The 23592-nt window shown below is 44.6% G+C and overlaps 1 protein-coding gene across 1 annotated transcript in view; it reads left to right on the forward strand.

The window, feature by feature from the left end:
• The window catches only part of OXSR1 (oxidative stress responsive kinase 1), a 91277-nt gene extending 67691 nt beyond the window's left edge, over positions 1-23586 (forward strand). The window contains exons 11-20 of the mRNA XM_077774012.1: positions 4175-4223; positions 4865-4930; positions 7676-7798; positions 12594-12629; positions 16451-16597; positions 18452-18516; positions 19546-19598; positions 21345-21413; positions 22276-22340; positions 23184-23586. Of these exons, the coding sequence (XP_077630138.1) occupies positions 4175-4223; positions 4865-4930; positions 7676-7798; positions 12594-12629; positions 16451-16597; positions 18452-18516; positions 19546-19598; positions 21345-21413; positions 22276-22340; positions 23184-23258 (748 nt within the window). The 3' untranslated portion in view covers positions 23259-23586. The remainder of the gene's footprint in view (positions 1-4174; positions 4224-4864; positions 4931-7675; positions 7799-12593; positions 12630-16450; positions 16598-18451; positions 18517-19545; positions 19599-21344; positions 21414-22275; positions 22341-23183) is intronic.
• Positions 23587-23592: the final 6 nt, after the last annotated feature.

The raw sequence follows: 23592 nt of genomic DNA on the forward strand, positions 1-23592 counted from the left end.
TCCATAGCCACAGCAGGCAGAAGAATTAGGGCCCCAGGATCCGTGGGTAATGCAGAGATATTTAAGATACTTAAACTCCTAGTGGAAGGAATCAAAACCATAAGAAAAGAATGTGACTATGACCAAGAAAACAAAACAAATGAAGCTGCTTAGAAATGAAAAGTACAGTAATAAAAATGTAAAACTTAGTGGAGTCCCTTGAGTCTAGGTTAGACTTCGTGTCTTGCTTCTGATGAATAGAGTATGAAAAAGGAAAAATAGTAGCTTTAGAGCGGACAGACGTGGTGGACAGCTCCTTCACAAGTGATCCAGGCTAACATCACCAGGAAGAAGACATACAGATTATGATATTCTCCCCGATATAAGGTGAAGGGCATATCACCTCTGAAGTGTTCCTTCCCCAAATCTTTAACTTCAGTCTGTAGTGACAAAACATCAGACACACCCAAATTGAGGAATATGCTACAGACTCCCTGACCGGCACTCTTCACAAGTAAGGAAAGGGATGCCTGAGAAAGTGTCCCAGATTGGAGGAGATTAAGGAGACATGAAGACTAACTGAAACATGGTGTCCTGAATTAGCTTGTGGAACAGAAAAGGACGTTATGCAAACCTGGGGAAATCTGAATAAAGTCTACAGTTTATAGTGTTACACCAATATTAATATGTTAAAGGCTGTAAGTGGGGTGCCTGGGTGGCCCCATTAGTTAAGTTGTCTGACTCCAGCTCAGGTCGTGATCTCATGGTTTGTGGTTTTGAGCTCCATGTCGGGCTCTGTGTGGACAGCTCGGAGCCTGGAGCCTGCTTCAGATTCTGTCTCTCTCTCTCTCTCTCTCTGCCCCTCCCCAGTGTGTGGGCACGGGCTCTCTCTCAAAAATAAATAAATGTAAATGTTAAAAAAAATAAAGTCTATAATAGTATAGGAGTGTTAATGTTTTTAGTTGGGTTGACATCTTGATAATTACACCATGGTTATATAAGATGTTCGCATTAGGGGAAGCTGGTGATGCGTATGTAGGAACTCTGTAGTGTCTTTGCATCTCTTCTGTAAGCCTAAAATTACTTCAAAATAAAAAAGTTTTTTAAAAAAGAAAAATATCTAGAGGCTGTAGAACATCTATTTCCAGTTTGTAAGCCAAAATTATACCTTGTTTAGAACACTTCTAAGTTAAGAAAAAAATTTAGATGGGTTGGTTAAACAGAACAGTCAATAAAACACACTAAAAGAGAATTATTTATTGGCTACTAATCAAGTTACCAGGTACTGTTGTAAACACTTGACATAAATCATTTTAGCATATATCATCCCTTGAGGATGACACTGTTAACTTCACTGTTTTATGAATGACACTGAATCACAGAGAGGTTAAGTAACATTGCCCAGAGTCACACAGCTAACGGATTTTGGAGCTAGGATTGAATCCCATGCAGTTTGACTGCAGAGTTCCGGCTCTTACTCAGTCACACGACACTGCGTTGAGGAAATGGCTCAGAGTGCAACACAGAAAGATTAAAAAAAAATGGAAATGTAAAAGAATGATGAACATAAGGGGATAGAATAGGAAGGTTCAGTATGAGTGTGTGTTTGCACGTGCGTGCACGCACATGTACATACACGTACACACACGCACGCACGCACGCATACATAAAGACTTTCCCTCAGAGGTTAGAGAGAACGGGAGAAGCAATAGTCAAAGAAATAATGGCTGAGAACTTTGTAGACTTGGTGAAATACCTATAGCCTTAGATTAAAGAACCATCCCCCCCAATTCCAAGCAGCATTTTGCCTTTTCCCATTTGTACACAAATCATGAAAGACAGAGGCAAAGAGAATGTTAAATGCAGGCTGAGGGGGCAGATTACCTACTGAGGAATAGTGGGTAGACTGATAGCCACTTTCCCAGTAATAATCAATCGAGGCCAGGGTATACTGGAATAATGCTGAGAGAAAATAACTGTTAACCCAGAATTCTCCGCCTAGTCAAACTCTTACTCAAGAATAAGCATGAAATTAAGATTTTTTTCAGACAGAAATTTCCAATCATGTTTTATCACTTAAACAATTTATATAAATTGTACTTTATCAATATTATTCATAATGAAGGAAATACAAATCAAAACCACACTGAGATACCGTCAGAATGGCTAACGTTAACAACTCAGGCAACGACAGATGTTGGTGAGGATGCGGAGGAGGAGGAACTCTTTTGCACGGCTGGTCGGAATACACACTGGTGCAGCCTCTGGAAAACAGTGTGGAGGTTCCACAAAAAATTAAAAATAGAACTCCCCTACGACCCAGCAATTGCACTACTGGGTATTTGTCCAGAGGATACAAAAGTGCTGATTCTTCAGGGCACACGCACCTCAGTGTTTCTAGCAGCGCTCCCGACAGTAGCCGGAGTATGGGAAGAGCCCCCGTGTCCATCGACTGAGCGATGGATAAAGAAGATGTGGGATGTGTGTATGATAGATTATTATTCGGCAGTCAAAAAGAGTGAAATCCTGACATCTGCAACAATGTGGATTGAACTAGAATGTGTTATGCTACGCGAAAGAAGTCAGAGAAAGCTATATAATTTCGCTCATGTGGAATTTAAGAAACAAAACAATGAACATAGGGGAAGGGAAGCAAAAATAAGATAAAAATGGAGAGGGAGGCAAACCATAAGAGACTGTTAAACACAGAGAACAAACTGAGGTTGCCGGAGGGGAGGTGGGAGGGGAAGGATAAATGGGGGCCGGGCATGAAGGAGGCACTTGTTGGGATGAGCACTAGGTGTTCTATGTAAGTGATGAATCACTGAATTCTTTTCCTGAAATCATCATTACAGTATATGTTAACTAACTTGGATTTTTAAAAAATTATATATATATATATATGTATGTACATACATATAATAGTACTTTAGAAAGAAGGAAATGAGCCCAAAAGGAAAGGATGAATCATAAGAAGCAGTGTGGTGCAAACGGTTGAACTTGTGGAAGCCTTGTCTGAATGAGAACAAAGCGGGGGCAGGGTCTACGGGCAGGTGGCATGGCACAGTCACATCCGTTTTCTCGATCCGCTTTGAAGCCCTGGATCCCGAGCATGAATGCACATTAAAATCACCTTGGGAATTTTAAAAACTACTGATAACCCCCGCCCGCCATTCGGCTTTAATTGGTATGGGGTACGGCCTGGGCATCGGGATTTGTTTTGAAACTCCCAGATAGAATAGTGCACGGTAATATTTAAGAACCACTGCCTTCAGGGGCTTGACCAGGTAATACAGAACCTCGAGAAGAGATTTGCTCAGAGTTACATAGTAGTGGGGTGTGGGGTATAATCAGGTCCAGTCTCTTAAGCGTAGTGTTGTTTATTCTTTATTTTCAATCATACTACTTAAAAGTTTCTACAGTTTACAGTGATGATGTCTTTCTCTTTAACAGTTGAGTTAAAAACTGAATTTAGATTCAGTTTGGGGGAATATATGCATTACTTTTAGAATCATCAGGTTTTTTTAAGGCAACTGTGAGATTGTGTGTGTGTGTGTGTTGAGATAGAGGGCAAGCAGAGGAGGGGCAGAGAGAGAGGGAGAGAGAGAATTGTAAGTAGGCTCCATGCCCCGTGCCGAGACTGATGCAGGGCTCAGTCTCACAATCGTGAGATCACAGCCTGAGCTGAAATCGAGTCAGACGCATAACCAACTGAGCCCCCCGGTGCCCATCAGACCTGTTTCTAAGAATATGTATTTATATAAGTGAAGGCCAACAAGCAGCCACAGGGCAAGAAGCACAGTACTTGATTTGGTCCCTTTCCTCTTTGTGAGATTAAATTTATTTGTGTGACTTGTTAAAGTAGATATTGTCTATATTATCAGGAAATGATACTCTTGGGAAAATAATAGGAAGTATATTGGAAGCCACTAAGAAATGATGATTCCAAAAGAAACATTTCACTAACGCATTTTGCAAAGAACCTGCAATAATTATTATCAGAACATTTCTATTTGAGTTTTCTCCTCAATGTCTTGTACCGAGTTTATCCTGCTTTTTGCTTTTTAGCCCATTAAGGAAAGTGGAGAACACTGAGATTTATCTTGCTGCTCAAGAAATCATTTTCTCATTTTTGAAGATGGAAAGCTACAGTTACACTTGAATTAACTATTAAAACGTTCTTTTCTGGTTTTAGACCAACAGCAGCAGAACTGTTAAGGCACAAATTTTTCCAAAAAGCAAAGGTAGGAAATTCTAACTTTTGAGTTTGCATGTTCATGTGACCCACCCCAGTTACCTAACTTAGATTCACCACTCGGAAGTTGCTTTATCTTAAGATAATGTTTGGAAAAGTGATGGTAGATCAGATCATTGCTGGCTGCATTATGTGTGCAGCCTTTGATAATTAAGACACATGCTTTAGAACTGGCAAATGTATTTTTCATATAAACTAATTTAAACATCAGGTTAAACTTACAACAAGAACAATGAATATTGCCATTGTAAATATAGTCTGCAAAAAATACCAAACTCTCATTTCAAAGGTTTTACTACTGAACTTAGTAAACCTCTCATTTCCCAAGATAACAGGTAAGTGGGATGTAACTGTAAATTGAAGTGTGGGACCCTGATCCTAAAGGACCGAGGGGAAAGCGAGCTCTTCATTGATGATATTCATACAGTACACTAAAGCTCTGTCTCAATTTGTGAAGCCATGGTAGTAATGTACTAACGGAGCTTCAGAATAAAAGAATGGAAGCTTCCCTCAAATTTCTTTATAAAACAACTCCTGTATCATTTTAATTGTAGTGAATATTCTGTGTTAATTTCTATGGCTCAATAAAAGCTTCTTATTTTAAGAAGAAAACTCGTTTTTCCTCTGCAGAATAAAGAATTTCTTCAAGAAAAAATACTGCAGAGAGCACCAACTATTTCTGAAAGAGCTAAAAAGGTAAATGGGGATTTAACTCCAGTTTCCTAGGAAATTGGTTAGAGTACATTTACTTTTGCATTTTGAAAGTAGATGTTAAGTAATTCTTTGTTAATAGTGTGTTACTCATTTTTTTTCAATCCTTTCTTTAGCATCCTTTGATACATTTATTCGTCAGATATCGTTAATCTACAGTATGCCTGTGTGAGCTGTCTACTAGAATGAAAAGGGATGTTACACAATTGATGAGTTAGTTCTAGACTCTGTTAAATCCCTGTTTGTAGCTACCAGAGTGAATTGGGAAGTCGGGCCCTTTCCTCACACGACACAAAAACAACGAAGCCCCACGGGGTTGACTATAATAGGAAAGACAGGACAGTAGCGAGTGTCGAAGATGTAGGGAAGCTGGAGCGCTCCCACGCTAATGACAAAAACATGAGGTGGTGCAGAAGGTCGTCTGGCAGTTTCTCAAAAGACTAAACCAGGCTGCCGTGTGCGCCAGCGGTCCCACTCCTGGGCACACCTGGAGTGTCGGAGACACGCGCACACAGCGATGTGCGGGAATGTCCCGCAGCGTTGTTCCTCAGAACCGAGATGTGGAAACGGCCTCAGTCTCCATCCGCTGGTGAACAGGTGTATAAAATGTCACGTGTCCATACGACGAAGTATTACGCATCAGCAAAAAGAAATTAAGTACTGATACATGTCATAACGTGGATGAACCTTTAAAACGTTATGCTAATCATAAGACGCTGGTTATAGAAGACCACGTATTCCCTGATTATGTGAAATGTCCAGAATAGGCAACTGTCCAGAGACAAAGGAGATTCAGGGTTGTCCAGGACTGAGAGGATTGTACGGGGGTGGGCAGTGACCGCTAATAATAATATTATGTGGTGGTTTTTGCGGCATGGGGGAGTGAGGAAAGTGATGTAGATTTAATTGTAGAGATGGTTTCACAGCTCTGAAAATACTAAAAATTACCTGTATTTTTAGTCAAGTGAATATACTTGAATTATTTACCTTAAATGGTATTATATGGTATATGAATTATTATCTCAATAAAGCTGTTACTTTAAATGTTTTTTTAATGTTTATTTTTGAGAGAGAAGGAGAGCACGAGTGGGGGACAGGTAGAGAGAAGGAGACACAGAATCCAAAGCAGGCTCCAGGTTCCGACCTGTCAGCACAGAGCCTGATGTGGGGCTTGAACCCACAAACCATGAGATCATGGCCTGAGCTAAAGTCAGACGCCTAACCAGCTGAGCCACCCAGGCGCCCCTAAATAGCTGTTACTTTAAAAAAGGAGCATGCAGACGGTGATGCATCCATGAACAAACAGCTCTTGGAAATTGAAAACATCAGAGAAGAAATGAAAATATTCAATACACAGGTTGTATGGTACAGCTGAGGAAATTTCCCAGAAAACAGACCCCAAATGGCCAAGAGAGAGAGAACAGGAGAAAAAGGCAACAACATTAGAGGATCATCTGAGAAAGTTCAGTCTTTGAGTAAAGAGTTCCAGAAAAGTAGAACCAAGAAAAACTGGAGAAGGGAAGTCACCGAAGAAACAATTCAAGGAAAATTTCTACAAGAGATAGTCATGAATTTCCAGATCGAAAGAGCCCGAGCTCTGAATGGAATGACCAGTGCAATGAATGGAAATAGACCAGCACTAAGACACATTGCCATGCTGGCTCAGAATACTGGAGGCCAAAAAAAAAAATCCTATGGCTTCCGCAGAAGGGAGAAAGGTCAGGGACTGCTCCTCTGGAAGCTGGGTCACCGGGAAGTAGTTGTGTGCAACATGATGATAGAAAGTTTTCTACTGACCCAGACTTGTTTTTACCAGGCAAACTATAAGTGAAGTGTAGGGATGGAATCGAGAAAATTGAGAAATGTATGGCCGTAGTCAATGTGCTAATAACGGAGGAAGTGCTTAAACTGAGAACAAGTAAGTCATGTGGTCCAGGAGACACGGTCCTCTGGCTCACGATAGAGGGAGGTCTGAAGTCTAGAGCTGGTGTGAAACCAGTCTAGGTGGGAGGCTCCGGTGAGGGTCTTCCTAAGGAAGGTGATCCTAATAAGTACTTAATAACGTATATGAATATGGTGAGAGGAGATTTACACAGAGAATTTGGGCATAAATATGACAAGTACATAAAAATAAGCAAATACTAACTCTGGGGGAAACATAAAAGCTATACAGGAGAGAAAAGGAAATGTAATCAACAGTAAGGCTTAACTGTATTGTTCATCATGCCATGGAAACACAGAATTTTGATTTCATAAAAATCACAATGTATCTTGAGAAAAGAGTGAGAGGGGTTGATAATAGGATTAAAATTCTCATCTTTTATAGTGTGAAGTCCAGTAGATAGTTCCTAAAAAGAATAAGCTAAAATGAGTTGAAAGTGATTCCCTGTAAGAGGATAAAAGTTAGGAAATTGCTGTTTTTCTTAACGAAACGTGCACAGGTATAGTACTCTTGAAACTGCAGGTATAAATGTGGTTTTTAAAATTAAAAAGAAAAAAGCAGAATCTTCCTTATCTTGGATTACTTGGGGGCTGAAAAATTTTTACACCTCTCAGAACATAAAACCATTAATAAGATGTGGTCTGTGACTTCATGTAAGAAGGATCTGAATGGTGTTAGGGAAAGTTAGTGGTGGGAGTAAAGACCAGGAGTGGAGCACAGGATGCGTAGAGGATGTGTAGTGAACGCCGAGCACTGCCGGCGTCCACACGTCTCTTCCTAACGTGCAGGTTCGGAGAGTGCCGGGCTCCAGTGGCCGCCTTCACAAGACGGAAGACGGCGGCTGGGAGTGGAGTGATGATGAATTTGATGAAGAAAGTGAGGAAGGGAAAGCGGCCATTTCACAACTCAGGGTAAGTGTTAGTAAACTGTGCTGTAGCTAGAACTCTCTGTTTTTGTCTGAAGCCTCTGAGATGTGCTGTATTCTTTGGTTCTGTTCAGCGTGACAGCTAAAACGTGAAAAAGACAAGTGTGAGCCATAGAATTTCCTTGAACAAGCTATTAACAATAGGAGCCCATTTAATTCTACATGGAAGAGTGGACTGACACATGTGTTTGAACATATTTAGGGCATATAAAAATGACCAAAATCTAGACATGGGGACTTCTGTGTCTGAGATGAGAATGCACTGGATAGGCTAAACGGCTGGGTAGACATCGCAGAAGTGATTATTGAACTTGAAAGACCAACAGTCAAAATTTTTTCCCCTGAGGTCAGCTAGCCTCCTGCCTGAAGAAGAAGAATGTCCCTTTTTTCAGCTGGTATATCCTGGAGGGTGTGTGTGTGTCTGTGTGTGTGTGTCTGTGTGTGTGTGTGTGTGTCTGTGTGTGTGTGTGTGTGTCTGTGTGTGTGTGTAGACAGAGGTCTTGTTTTGGTTTTATTCCATCACTCTTGCCTAGAGTTAATGTGGCAAGTTGACTGTCGGGACTCTTACCTAAGAATAGAAACATGTATGAGAACTGTTAATGTCTGAGGTTCATCACAGCTTTGACCCTGGAACTGTTTTGAGGTGTGAGTGGCGGGTGGATGGTGCGTGTCTGCTGCTTGTGTAAGATCTGCTCTGTCATGGCACTCGTGACTCGCTGGCCCACACTAAAGATGTGTTGATCTCGTCAGCGGAAGTCTCCAAGCCTAGTCTTTTTGCAGAGCTAAGTTTGTAAAGACCCTGCTAATGAAAATTGGCAAAAATGTATTACGTTCTAACCTTGGAAAGCTCTTCAGGAGAGAATAGATATAAATATTTGTTTACATCTGATTGTGAGTTTATTAAAATGTGCGACTGTGTAAGGAGGCCTTCTCCTTACTTTTTCCTATGATTCCTCCTTAAATCAGTATTCTTCTGTACTGTTCTGTTGAAGTGATCAGGGAGGAAGCGAGGGGTACGTGATGAGAGATGATGCAGTTTTCCTCTGACCGACACATAGTATGTGGGAAGTAAGTTACAGTGCTTCGGTAGCTGGTTATTACCCCCTCCCCATCTGTAAGAGAAATTTATTTAAAATTTTGTCATTCTGAAATACTTACAGGATTTTATAATCTAATACACTGATACGTAAACAGCATAAAAAATTAATACACTTTGTTCTCAGACTAAGTAGCTTTCTGTATTTCTCATGTTACTCTTGTAGCCATTTTTGATGCTGTGAATTCTTTTGTGAAAAGAAGGTCTTTTAAAACTAAATTGAACTACATTGAAGGTCTATGCCATGAGCAGGTGGGGTAGGGTGAAGGATGGTTCAGTATTAGGAAATCTTGTAATATTAATAGGCCTAAAGAGAGGACGAGTCATATTCTTATTTTTTATATGTTCCAAAAAACTTCACAAAATTCAGCACATATTCAAAATAGACTCTTACAGAGATCCAGATTTCTATCTTTATATCATTTCCTTTTTTGCTGAAGAACTTCCCTAAACGTTTTTTGTAGTGTGGATCTGCTGGTGATGATTTCTTTAGGTTTTTTGCCCACTAATGTCTCTGTTTCACCTTTGTTTTGAAAAGATACTTTTGCTAGATACAGAATTTTAGAACGATAGGCTTTTTCTTTTAATATTTTGAAGATGTTGTTTCACTGTATTCTTGTTTGCATTGTTTCCTTTGAGAAATATGGTATCCCTTGTCTTGTTCTTTTATAAGTTACACGTCTTTTTACTCTTGCTGCTTTTAAGATTTTTTTTTCTTCTTTTTTTTTGAATGGTTTTTTGAGCAATTTGATTATGATAGGCCTGGGTATATTTATTTTCATGTGTCTGGGTGTATATAGGTTTTTATCTAGTTTGGAAATATTTTCAGCCATTATATTTTCTTTTTTTTTTTTAACTAAAGTTTATATTAATGTTGGACTTTTTATTTTTCATTAAGTTATTTCTTTAATCTTAAGGTTTATGGTTTAGCATAATTACAAAGACTTTTTAAAGTTATATAAACTATTATATGATAAGCCATATTGTCTCTTTAGCTTATTTTTTTCCTTATTTTTTCTTATTCTTTTTATTTTAATAGTTTATTGTCAAGTTGGTTTCCATATCATACCCAGTGCTCATCCCAACAAGTGNTAGCCATTATATTTTCAAATATTTTTTTCTGCCTTTCGTGCACCTTGGAAACTCCAATAACCTACATATTAGGCTGCTTAAAATTGTCTGCCAGCTCACTGATTTTCTTTTTTAAAAATTCTCTTTTTACTCAGTCTCCTTTTGCACAGTTTCTATTGTGGGCCTTCAGATTCATTCATCTTTTCTTCTATAGTGCTAATCCCAGTCACTCTATTTCATATCACAGACATTGTAATATTTCAGAAGTTTGATTTCATCCTTGTTCATTTTTACACCTTCATGGTCTACTTAACTTTTTGAAGATACTGTGTGTTAGAACTATCGTAGAGTTATAATAATTACGTTTAACGTTCTTCTCTGCTCTTTCTTCCAATTATGTCAGTTCTGGAGCAGTTTTATTTGATTGACTCTCCCCTTCATTATGGCTTGAGGATTGTTTTCCTGNTAACTATCGTAGAGTTATAATAATTACGTTTAACGTCCTTCTCTGCTCTGTCAGTTCTGGAGCAGTTTTATTTGATTGACTCTCCCCTTCATTATGGCTTGAGGATTGTTTTCCTGAGTTGGGGACATAGGGCTAAGAGCCCAGGGAGGCGAACGCAGATGAAATCAGTAGAGCACCAGCGAGGAGAGCGCTGCCGCGGGGTCCCCACGGGAGGGACCGTGCGTGGGACACCCCGCAGAGCGCCGGCACCAGAGTGCGGAAGCCGGGAATTCACCAGACGCCGAGCAGCGCTCAGGAAGCTCGTCTACGTAGCGGAGCGTGGAGCCCCAGGCTGAGCACCGCTCCTGCGCTAACCACCGGCTCACGCAGCCAGACCCAGAAGGGTTAGACTGTTTCCAAGTAATTGACCATATTCCAGAACAAAGCTCAAGGAGGTTCATAGAAATACAGGATTATCAGCACGCAACGAGGGAAAATTCACAGCACCTGGCATCTAGTCAGGGACTGCTAGGTATGCAGACAGCCAGGAAGACAAGAACAGTGGGCACACTTTATGCCCAGATCCTGGTCTCTAATGCCATTTCGTACTAAAAGAACAAGGGCACCTTGGAGAAACGGCTGAAAGTCATAATAATACAAGGGCCAGATCGAATGAGCTCCCAGTGACCAAATTAGAATTTAACTATCAAAATCCTTAAGTGCAGGAATAAATTGTAAGCCATTTATAAAATAGGAATCTATGAGTCTATGCCAATAAGGACTAGGTAGATAAATAAGTGGAGCAAAGGGATGGGTTTTCATCACAGTGAATTGCCAGTGCCGACTGGTGTGCGTAGAGGAGTATCGGAGGGCAAAATCCTCAGCGCGTAGCCATGGGAGCACTCATAAAAACTAGGTCAGGCAAGGGTCATCAGCGGGTGCTAAGTCTACTGGAGATTTTGTTCTTGGTTTTTGGCCTAGGGGGAATTTGTGATGAGCAGAATCTTTTCAGGGTCTTGAAGTGTCTTCTCCACAGACTGCTGATTAGTTGCAAAGGGGAAAACCGTTACCGCATCCTGGCCAACTTGGCAGGTGCCCTGACGAGCTGACGACAGTTAGCGTTATTGTGAAATTTACCGAGGTTGGTAACTGCAGTCGTGTGAAGTTAGAGAAGAGGGTACCCCTGAGTCAGGAACTGCATGGTGGTGCTCGGTGCTGAGCGGCCAGTTCTCGGAGAGCCCAGGAGCCACGCCCCTGGCTGGGTAGACGTATTTAAAAAGAGAGAAAGTGAACATCTACACAATAAAGCAGATGAGGAAAAAAAGTTAAGGGTGGGTGAATCTGGGTCAAAGGTATACTTGTGTTCTTTGTTCTCATTCTGACAGAAATTTCTGTAAGTTTGAAATTATTTCCGAATATAAAGTTTAAAAGAAAACATTTTGGGTTGGCCATATACTTGCGGGTTGATTCTCTTTAATGAAACAGTGATGAAAACTTAAAAAAAAAACCCTAAGCTGACCTTTTACATAGTCTAAATTTATGCTTGGTAGAATTTACCATAAATTGATATTTGTTTAGAGATATGTTAAGAGGTTGTTTTTTGGTTGTGGTTTTGGTTTTTTGTATCCTCCACTACCTGTATCCGGAGTCAGTACTAACTGTTACGGTTTACTAAATAAATTTAGCTTAGATTTTCAAATGGCAGATTATAAATTTGCCAAAATTTTCAGTTTGGGCTCAAGAGTTTTCTCCAGTTCAAGCCCATACCCCGAATTGCTCTGCTTTGAGGGGAGGGCATGTTGGATAATGAGCTAGAAGGCTTGCATTTGGTCTATGATATGATGCACATAATAACGTTCGTGATGAGTAGATAGAACCGTACTTTGAAGACTGTGACCTCCCTACTGCCTGAGAACTCCGTCCCGCTATGTTTGCTTGTAAACCTCACATTGGGGACTCAAACTACCATAGAACATTCATGTATTAAAGGGTCCCTGCACAAAGAATGTAATAGCATCATGATGTTTTCTTTTTCCAGAAAACTTTCCCTGGAGTCACCACTGACTTAGTGGGTCAGAATGAAATGGAGTTTACTTGCATTTCAACATTCAGTGCAGTTTGAAGTAACCTAAGTTTTGAATTAATAAGCCTTTTTTGTATTTCTTTTAGTCTCCCCGAGTGAAAGAATCATTATCAAATTCTGAGGTAAGTAGTTGTGGTTTTTGAATCATTAAAGTGTATGTGCTTTTGTTTTGGTTTGGTTTTAATGGTAAGTACTTTTTTTTTTATATATATGTGCCTAAATGGGAATGAGAATTTAGAGCAGTCAGATTTCATCAGAGGTATCGATGCTGAGTTTGAACTGACTTCTGCAGTAAGTTGGTGTCGTTGCACTCATTTTAAAAGTTGGCCTGGGGGCACCTGGGTGGCTCAGTCCATTAAGCATCTGACTTCGGCTCAGGTCATGATCTCACAGTTTGTGGGTTTGAGCCCCACATCGGGCTCTGTGCTGACAGCTCAGCCTGGAGCCTGCTTCGGATTCTGTGTCTCCTCTCTGCCCTCCCTACCTTGCACACACATACACACACACACACACACACACATACAAAATCACACACACTCTCTCTCTGAAACATAAACGTTAAAAATATAATGAAAAGGTTGCCTGGAGGCCAAGAAAGTTCTCTTTTCCTTTCCTACATGACTTTATGAATCAGTTTTTTGGCTTGGGCCACTTGAAGTACAAAGTTGTCTTTATGCATCAGCCTGTCCAGGAATTTGTCATATGCTACCTGTCCTTTTTGGGTTTTACCCCCCCCCCCTTCAGCATCTCCTCGTGTCATATACATTGTGCTGTCTTCGGGTATTGCCTCATTATGATAGGGAGCCCTGCTGAACAGAATCCCATGCGGCTGGCCTGCCTTAGGTTCATTTCGCAGAGATGACAGTCATTTCAGGGATGTGTCCTGTCACACGGTCCTCCTTTGGCAGCATCTGCGCTCCAGGCTCGGTCCTTGGTTTAACGATACACATCTTGACCCGTTACATCAGTTTGGTTTTGCCCCTGTGCTTAAAGCAACTATTTTCCCACTTGATTTGTGTGCATAGTGTACAGTTTGTGTGCACAGTTATGTACAGGATTTGCTTACATGGTACCGTATTGTTTAAGACTGAGAATAAACACTGTGCTTCCACATGTTAACAGGCCGGTTACCTCAGAACTTACCTCAGAACTGCGGTTCACCGGGGCTCAGGGGCCCTCTCCTTGCTGCGCGGTAGAACCGCGTCTCCCTGCCCCCTGAAGTTCCCCGTGGCCGTGCCAGTTGCTTTGGGCAATGAAACGTTAGCGGAAAGAAGAGCCTCTCTGTTGTCCCTGGTCCCCTCGCCCCTGCCTGCATCCCTGAAGGATGATACCAACCTAGCCTCTGCTGGCCAGGGACAGACGTGAAGCGCGTGCAAGAAATAACTTCTCTTCTAGTTTTCCAAGAGTCTGACGTTATTTCTGACTTACTCTAACCTAATCTAGACTAATTCTTGGTTTCTCCACAGGTGAGCGGAGAGGGTATCTTACAGGCTCCCAGGGTTGTTTGTGCGACCTTGTCCGCTTGCCTCACTGCCCTTCCCACACGGCCTCTCGCGCGCTCGTGCTCGTACTTCAGGGCTCACTTCTTTGTTGTTCTGTTTGGAATTGTGGTGAAGTAGACAGAACACAAAAGTTACCCTCTTCACCATTTTTATGGGCACAGCTGAGCGACATTCGGTACATTCACCCTGTTGTGCCGCCATCACCACCATCCCANNCCCCTGGCGGCTACCATTCCACATACACCTCATGGAAGTGTGGTCACAGCCGGTCCTGAGGTTGCCGTATTTCACTTACCATGAGGCCCTCTGGGTTCATCCACGTGATGTGTGTCAGAATTGCCTCCCTCCCTCCCTTTTTAAGGCCAAATAATAATACTCCGTTGTAGGTACAGATCATATTTGTTCTTCCTTTCTTGGGTTGCTTTCACCTTTGGGCTGTTGTGAATATTCCAGAGTGAACACGGCTACACAAATACCTGTTCGAGGTCTTACCTTCCATTCTTCGGGACTTGGGGCTCACCCAGAGGGAGGTGCTAGAGCATATGATGACTCTTATTTTTAACTTTCCGAGGCAACCCCTTACTGTTTCCCACAGTAAAAATTTAAAAACTCTCTGTACCCAACATGAGGCTCAAACTCCCAATCCCAAGGTCAAGAACCACACAGCTCTGCCGACTGGGCCCACCGGTTGCCCCATCAATTTCAAAACTAACCTTAAGTTCTCTTTTTCCATCAAAATTCAGAACAAGAATTTTTTAAAAATTGTTTTCATCTTTATTTAATTTTGAGAGAGAGAGCGAGAGCAGTGCTGACAGCACAGAGCCTGACATGGGGCTCGAACCCACGAACCGTGAGATCATGACCTGAGCCAAAGTCGGACGCTTAACCGACTGAGCCACCCAGGCGCCCATTCTTTTTTTTAATGTTTATTTAGTTTTGAGGCAGAGACATAGTATGAGCAGGGGAGGGTCAGAGAGAGAGGCTGACACAGAATCGGAAGCAGCTCCAGGCTCTGAGCTGTCAGCACAGAGCCGACACGGGGCTCAAACTCATGAACCAGAAGATCAGGACCTGAGCCGAAGTCGGGTACCAAACCCACTGAGCCCCCCAGGCGCCCCAGAACCAGTTAACTTTCATTTCATCTGTAAGAAGCTAAATGAACACAAAATGTTACTTCTTTGTCTCTCGACTTTGTTTATATACTGTCAGCTCTTATACCTCTCTTGTTGCCCTTCTACTTGTTTTCTCTTTCAGCTGTTAAATTTTAGGCAGTGCCCTTTTTTCATCAGCTTATAATTTGGAATATGTTTACCTTGCTTTTATAGTCAACATCAGTCTTTTTTTCCCAAGTTACCTAATTCAAATTTATGAAATAATTCAAACATGCAAAATAGGTATATAATGTCTATGTTGGTTTTCAGTCTTGAAGAGCATTTCAGGTATGTTAATGAACCGTTGGTTAATTGTCTTTCTTTATAAGTAATGGAAGGTCCCCAGACATAGAAAAATGTAGCTTCTGTAATTGCTGCTACTTAAATGGTATCTTGGAGGTGCTCTTTTATTGGGCAACGAGGATAGGGTAGATGTAGCTGAAAGTACACATGATAGAAGGAGATGCTGTTCTGGAGGAAAACGTGCACTGCTGGTACATAGGCCGTACGAGGTGAGCCTCAGAACCCTGTGCTGAGATGAGCCAAACACAACAGAGAGCGTGCGCTTGGCTCATGTGAAAGGTCCAGAAAAGGCAGACCGGGAGGGACAGAACGTAGGCCAGTGGCTCCCTGGGACTGAGTGTGGGAGCTGGAGGACTAGGTGGAAATGGGCTCAAGGGAACTTTCTGAGTTGATGGAAACGTTCTAAAGGTGGATTACAGTGATGTTGGCACAAGTATAAATTTTCTGAAAAATCACTGAATTGTGTACAATTTGTGTACAAAGTACAGTGGGTGAATTTAGTGGGATGTGAGCTACATCTCAGAAAAATTGTGATAACTAAAAAGCCTCGTCGAAATACTTACCTTCCACTTGAAACAGATGTATTCCTGAGGTGTAGAGAGGTGCCAGGACACCCCCGAAAGCTGCTTGGAGACGTCGCCCCGGGAGGCTCTGCCTGCCCCCCGTAGACCCACCTCGCTTTCCCCTCGGCTCAGGCAGCACCGTGTGTTTTCGTTACAGCTCTTTCCGACAGTGGACCCCGTGGGTACTTTGCTCCAAGTTCCAGAACAGATTTNATGAGCTACATCTCAGAAAAATTGTGATAACTAAAAAGCCTCATCGAAATACTTACCTTCCACTTGAAACATGTATTCCTGAGGTGTAGAGAGGTGCCAGGACACCCCCGAAAGCTGCTTGGAGACGTCGCCCCGGGAGGCTCTGCCTGCCCCCCGTAGACCCACCTCGCTTTCCCCTCGGCTCAGGCAGCACCGTGTGTTTTCGTTACAGCTCTTTCCGACAGTGGACCCCGTGGGTACTTTGCTCCAAGTTCCAGAACAGATTTCTGCTCACCTACCTCAGCCTGCCGGGCACACGCCCGCACAGCCCGCTCACGTCTCCCCCCCGCCACCTGCAGAGCCACCCAAACCAGCTCAGGTAAGGGGAGGCCCTGGAGCGGCCTGCCGTCGGGGGGGGGGCGGAGGGGGGTGACGAAGCAGGTGGACGTGGGCGCAGCGCGGTGCAGGGAGGTTGCTGCCGTGGTAGATTTGGAGACCACATTAAATGTATGCAGATAGGAGAGTTTTTCGAGGATCACACGGGTTTTTAAGCAGCAAAATCAGTGACTGATGGATAACACGAATAACGTTCAGACGTCAGAAACGTGAGGGGTAGTTTCTGGTCCGCTTTTTCTGAGACGGGTAACCCTGCGCGGCTGCCGGGGCTCATCTGCACACGAGGCTGTCGGCGGCCCTCCCGCCTTGTCGCTCGCTTGAGCTTGCTTAGCGCTGCTCCCTCCCGTCCATGATCTTCTTGCACGACTCTCGTTTAGGGTGTTGGTCAGTTTTGTGAGGGTCAGTTTCAGTAAAGTGAAGGGACGTCATCTGTCAATGCACGTGGTCAGTCACACACACACACACACCGTTGATACTTGTACACGGAAAGCAGCTGGGGGAATGGAGGCCCCGCTGAGTTGTTCTCTCACCTCCCTCAGAAGTGCTAGACACCGTGCAGAACACGGGACCTTATGCCTTATGTTAGAGTAAGGTTTCCAGAGGCTATTCATGTATTACATAGTAGAGACTTCATTTTTGTTCCCTAACATTTTCAACAGAAAGAGGTAAAAAATGGAAGTTCTGATTTTTTTTTTTTAAATTTTTTTTTTAAGGTTTTTATTTCTAGGAGAGAGAGAGAGAGACAGCGTGAGCAGGGGAGGGTCAGAGAGAGGGGGAGTCACAGACTGAAACAGGCTCCAGGCTCTGAGCTGGCTGTCAGCACAGAGCCTGACGCGGGGCCCGAACCCACGAACCGCGAGATCATGACCTAAGCGAAAGTCGGACGCTTAACCGACTAAGCCACCCAGATGCCCCTCTGATATTTTTTTTCCCTTTGGCCTCCGGTGATGGTCCCCCTTTGGAGGCCAGTGCCGTGAGAGCTTCCGGTTAGTCATGGTGCTGACTTGCTGTAACCTTTCCATCCAGCCACGCTTTTCATTTCTTCCCATCATATTGGAAAAGATGCAGTTTTCTTATGAAAACTGATAGAAGATTGGGTTCACTTTATAAACAGCTTCAGGAGAATGTATTTTCTTTAGTAAGCAAGGAATAACTTGCAGTTTTCAGAGAGGATTAGTTTGGCCACCCAGAGTTCTGGAACCCCAAGCCAGGTGGGCTCCTGAAGCACAGCCAGTTTAGACCCTACCTTGTAAATGACACATTGGCAGATTTTTTTTTTTGTTTATTTATTTATTTTGAGAGAGAGCGAGAGAGCACGCATGAGTGAGGGAGGGGCAGAGAGGGAGAGAGAATCCCAAGCAGGCTCCACACTGTCAGCACAGAGCCCGACGCGGGGCCTGGACCCATGACCATGAGACCGTGACCTGAACCTAAACCAAGAGTCAGACACTTAGTTGATGGAGCCCCCCAGGCGCCCCTACACTCACAGAATTTTTAAAGGGAAAAACCCAGCCTTAGTGTTTTTCACCCTTGTAAAAGGAGACAAGGATCTGAAAAATACAAAAATATAAATTATATAAAATATAAATGTGTATGGAATTGCACATGGGTTTGAGATTTATCTTTCTAACTGTGCCTGTCCCGTGCTGGCACTTAGCTCTTTCTGTGACCTTGGAGCGCGTGTCCCCCCAGAGCAGGGGGAGCGTGCGGGGGCCTGGTCTGGCCTCAGCTGGAGGTGAAGAAACCACTGCCGTGTGGGCATTTCCTCCGCTGAAGACCGTTAGGGACTTCCGTGCTTAGCGGTGGGGACACTGACTGTACCGTTCAATGCTTTCAGGGCCCGTCCTCAGGAGCCGGGTCCCAGGAGGCCAGGATCCCAATCAGCCTAGTGCTCAGACTAAGGTGAGTCAGCAGCTCCTGTGTGTTTTCTGAATACTCTGTACACACTTTTTTCTCTTTGAAAGTGACTCTTCTAGCAGTTCGTGCCTGAGAGTAACTAGGTAAGACTGTGTGCCCTGCACAGTGTGTGCTGCAGGGAACATAGCAGCTCCTGCGACTGACGTGCACATTGTCTTCACTGTTTCTCACTAATGGTGACAAATTTGTGCATTAAAAAAATTTTTTTTAGTGTTTGTTTATTTCTGAGAGAGAGGGAGACAGAGTGCGAGTGAGGGAGGGGCAGAGAGAGAGGGAGACACAGAATCCAAAGCAGCTCCAGGCTCTGAGCTGTCAGCACAGAGCCCGATGCGGGGCTTGAACTCATGGACCACGAGATCGTGACCTGAGCCGAAGTCGGATGCTCAACCGACGGAGCCCCCCAGGGGCCCCCTCTTCTGCTCATTTTTTAATTGGATCATTTGGGGGTTTTGGTGTTAAGTTGTAGAAGTTCTTTATATAATTTTAGATACTAACCCTTCCGTCCTGTATCACTTTAATTATACCTTCCTGTGCTCTTCTGTTTTCCTCTTCATTTTATATGATCATCTTAGTAGGAATACGGATGGGAGTACACGTATCAGAATCTCCTCAAAAGCGTGAGGGCTTTTTTGTTTTGTTTACTTTGTGCTTGGGGTTTCCCCACATTTATTTCTTTCCAGTATAATTAAGGTACACGGCTGTCTTGGTTTCAGATGTGCATCAGTGACACAGCACTTGCATACATTGCTCAGTGCCCCTCACAGTAGGCGTGCCCTCAAACGCCTTCCCCTGTTAGCAGGAGGTTTTGCTATTGCTCAGGGGAGAACCTATGTTAAGAGGCTTGTAGGCCTGTGAGATGGTCACCCTGAGTTGCTGGGTCTGAGCCCCGCAGTGTGAGCACAGGACAAGGATAGAAAGAAGTCTTATTGAAGCACAGCTTTCCTCACATATGTCGGCAGCATGTGTAAGCATAAATTCAGAAATTTCTCTTACATGTTCTGTTTTCTTTCATAGGAATTCAAAAAAAGAACTAAATGATATTCGATTCGAGTTTACTCCTGGGAGAGGTGAGGCATCAAAAACATAGAAAACAAAATAACTTCGAATTTTGTTATTTAATGAAATGTATTATGAAGCTTTTGTTCTTCAGATATATTTTGGGTTTTTTTTATAGTTTAGTTTTGAGACAAGGAGACAGAGCATGAGTGGGGGAGGGGCAGAGAGAGAGGGAGGGGCAGAATCTGAAACAGTCTCCAGGTGCTGAGCTGTCAGCACAGAACCTGACGCGGGGCTCGAACCCACGAACCGTGCGATCTGACCTGAGCCAAAGTCGGACGCTTAACCAACTGAGCCACCTAGACGCCCCAGATATATTTTGCTTTTAAAAGATGATGGAAATGTTCTTGGTTTAAAGGCTTTGGGCAGCATATGAATAAAATTAAAATACAACTTATTTGCTACTAACCTCATTTTTAAAATCTAGTGTAATACAAACAGTAATGAATGTAGCTCTAATTTACAGCGTACTGTAGGCCAGGCATTGTGCTAAACGTTTTCTCTCATTACATTCTCAGAATAGCCCCCTAGGTAAAGATTATCGTCCCCGTTGCATAGATGAAGTTAGAGAGCGGGGAGGTAACTTGCTGCCCTTCACACGGCTGGGACGAGGCTCAGCTGGAGTCCGGGTGCGGATTTCTTGCTCTCGTCACTGACCATGGTTGTCCTTCTCCGTGACAGTAAGGAAGGAACCAGGCTTCCAGGCTCGTCTCTCCCCAGGCTGAGGCTGAGCCCTGGCACGCGTCGTTTCTGTTCATGAACTTCTCCCTGGGATGAGGCGTGTTCCTTTCTTGCTTTTGTCACTCGGGGTTCCGATTTGGGACGTGGCCTGAGGCTGGCACGTGTGCCCTGTGTGCCATGCTTGTTCTTCCTGCCGTCTGGGTATCGTCAGCAACTAAGAATGAAAGAGAACAGGTAGAGACGGGCAGACGTGTATCTGTTTCACTGTTTAAAACCAGAAAGAGTCACATTCTAAGGAACTAATTCAACTCACTGGCAATCACTGGGATCTACTCCTGAAGCCAAGACTACGCTGTATATTAACTAACTTGAGACTTAAAAAAAAAACAAAAGCCACTGGTCGTCAGCACAGATGTGTGCCCACCCCTCCCACTCCGCCAAGGTCCTCCCGGGCCTCTGAGGGGCTGGCGTTCAGCAGCACTGATCGCACTGGGCGGTGAGAGGTGAGATCAGTTAGGGATGCTCTGTGCCTGTCTTCTCATTTCTGCTACACCCGTTGATCAGATCGTACCACCTGAAATAGCTAGATATGAGGGCGAGCCCACCAGAATAAAAAGAAAATGACTTTAGCCAAAACCTTGGGGTGTGGTCTGCAAAGAGAAGAGATTACAATTTGCTCTTTCAAGATGTACTTGAAAATAAAGCATTTTTGTGTATTAGCTCTGGAGGGGCTGTACACCCACGGTCACCTCTCGGAGCTGATGGGCTCGGTGCCTCACACCAGGCGTTTCCCCTGCAGCACCACCGTCGGGGGCTCTTTGACCAGAACCTGGAGCCTTCTCACTTACTCGTGCTTTAGAAAGTTATCTGTACGTTGGGCTCACGCGGCCACCTGGTTGCTGTGGATTCTGCCCTCCAGCTAGGCCTGTGAGAACCTCCCGCGTGAGGCGGGTCCACTCGTAGGAGAGGCCTTTGCGTGGAGGGAAGAGCCCACCCTCCTTGGTTCGGGGACTCAGCGGCCAGCCGGGGCCTGGCAGTGCCACAGGGAGGGGTCACCGTCTTCTCTGTCCTTGCAGATACAGCGGAGGGCGTCTCGCAGGAGCTCATTTCTGCCGGCCTGGTGGATGGAAGGGATCTGGTCATAGGTAAGTGCTTGCTGCTCCGCCTGGGCCCCTGCGTCTCCGTCTGTGTGTCTAAGACCCAAAAGACCAGGTTCGACTCACTGAGCGGGCCTCACGGGTCTTGGAATGGTCGTGGCGTTGCTGAAACAACCGGTCCTGGGGACAGTTCCTCACAGAGAAAAAAAATGTCATTTCTGAGGGTGTGACTTCCAGTGGTAGGGAGTGAGAGCGCACTTAGGTTTCTGGGAGACGGGAGCAGAATTGATGACGTAAGTCACAAGTGAAAGTAAGCTTAGCCATATCTAGTCTCTTTTGGAGGGGGAAACTCTACCCTTCCAGAGCTAGGAGGTAAGCAAAAGGCAGTCGAGGTTTATTCCTAGAATAAGCAGGAAGTGGGAAAAGGCACAGTCCGGCCACGTGTACATGTTATTGAAGGGAAAGACCATTGTCTAGGGCCAATCAGCATGTTTTTCTGTAAAGGACCAGATGGTAAATAGTTTGGGTTTGTGGCCCACGCCCTGTCCCTGTTCGTCCCCTCTACACCGGCCCCAGCCCACGGCGGACTAGACATAGGCTGCAGGCCGGGGCCGGCCAGCTCCCGGTCTGGGGCTTTCTGGCCCAGCAGGCAGTTCCCACCTCTTCCACCTGTGTGTTTTGTCCAGTTAATACAGCATCTTCAACAAAGTCAACTTGACCGTGATTCAAGATGTATGTGTGCTACGTAGAGTTAAGTTTCACAGATAACTTTTGTTTGGGGAGTGATTTATCTTTCTGCTTCCATCTCGGTTGAACATAGAAGATTCTGAGCTACCATCTAAAGTGTTTAAAATACGGTGGGAAGTGGATTTACTTAGCTCCTCATGACTTTCTGTTTGTGTGATTACAGTGGCAGCGAATTTGCAGAAAATTGTGGAAGAGCCTCAGTCAAATCGATCTGTCACTTTCAAACTGGTATTCATCCCTCCCTTTTTAGTAAACTCCATTACCCCGCAGCCTCTGCAGAGCCGCTTTCCATGTTCCCTGAGTGATGAGAATATTAGGTCTGATGGATTGTATTCATTTAGCCTTCCTGAGGCCCTTGGCCCACGTCTCCCTTTTTTTTTTTTTAAATGTTCGTTTAGTTTTTGACAGAGCGAGAGCTCAGGCGGGGCGGGGCAGAGAGAGAAGGAGAGCGAGATCCCGAGCAAGCTCTGGGCTGTCAGCGCAGAGCCCGATGTGGGGCTCAAACTCATGACACATGAACTAAAACCAATAGTTGGATGCCTAACCTGCTGAGCCACCGGGTGCCCCCGATGTCTCCTTCGAGTGGCCCCCCTTCTTTTCTCCCTCCCAGGAAGCCTCCTACCCCAGGCCCTCGGCTCCTGTCCAGAGAGTATTAGGTAGTCTGACTCTAGCTTTATACCCAGCCTCCACCTTTTCCGGAAAACACCCTTGATCTGCCTCCTGTCTGTGTCCCGGGGANCACATGAACCAAAACCAATAGTTGGATGCCTAACCTGCTGAGCCACCGGGTGCCCCCGATGTCTCCTTCGAGTGGCCCCCCTTCTTTTCTCCCTCCCAGGAAGCCTCCTACCCCAGGCCCTCGGCTCCTGTCCAGAGAGTATTAGGTAGTCTGACTCTAGCTTTATACCCAGCCTCCACCTTTTCCGGAAAACACCCTTGATCTGCCTCCTGTCTGTGTCCCGGGGACCCGGCCCCACTGGCTTCCTTCCCGCAGTCCTTACAGCAGCTTTCGTTGCTACCTGTGGTTTTGTTTACAAGTAGCCACAGCTTCCTATTTTGTTTGCTTCTCAGGCATCTGGTGTCGAAGGCTCGGATATTCCTGATGACGGTAAACTAATAGGATTTGCCCAGCTCAGCATCAGCTAGAGCACAGCCCCGGAGGCGGCGGCCCGCGGAGATGCCACACACGCGCCTCTGTTGCTTCTGTTGGCCTCGACCCACTGCTGCCAAAGAGCCCAGCGACAGACCTCCCGGCTGGGGCCTGCCCAGCTCTCTCTTTACGTTCTGCCCGCCGTCACTCCCCTTCGCCCCGCAGCCAGCGGCCAGCATCCCTGCAAAGAGCTCCGTTCGTCAGCTTCCGCACGGGCCCCATCTCCCTGCACCCGCGAAGAGGCCCGCGTGCCTCGGGGCGCAGGGGGGCCGTCAGCTCACCTTGCCTTACTCCAGTGGTGGCGCCGGGTGGAGAGCGGCGCTCTGTGTG

This window comes from Crocuta crocuta, unplaced genomic scaffold (assembly GCF_008692635.1).
Source record: "Crocuta crocuta isolate KB4526 unplaced genomic scaffold, BGI_CrCroc_1.0 scaffold541, whole genome shotgun sequence".
In the NCBI taxonomy this organism is placed as follows: Eukaryota; Metazoa; Chordata; class Mammalia; order Carnivora; family Hyaenidae; genus Crocuta; species Crocuta crocuta.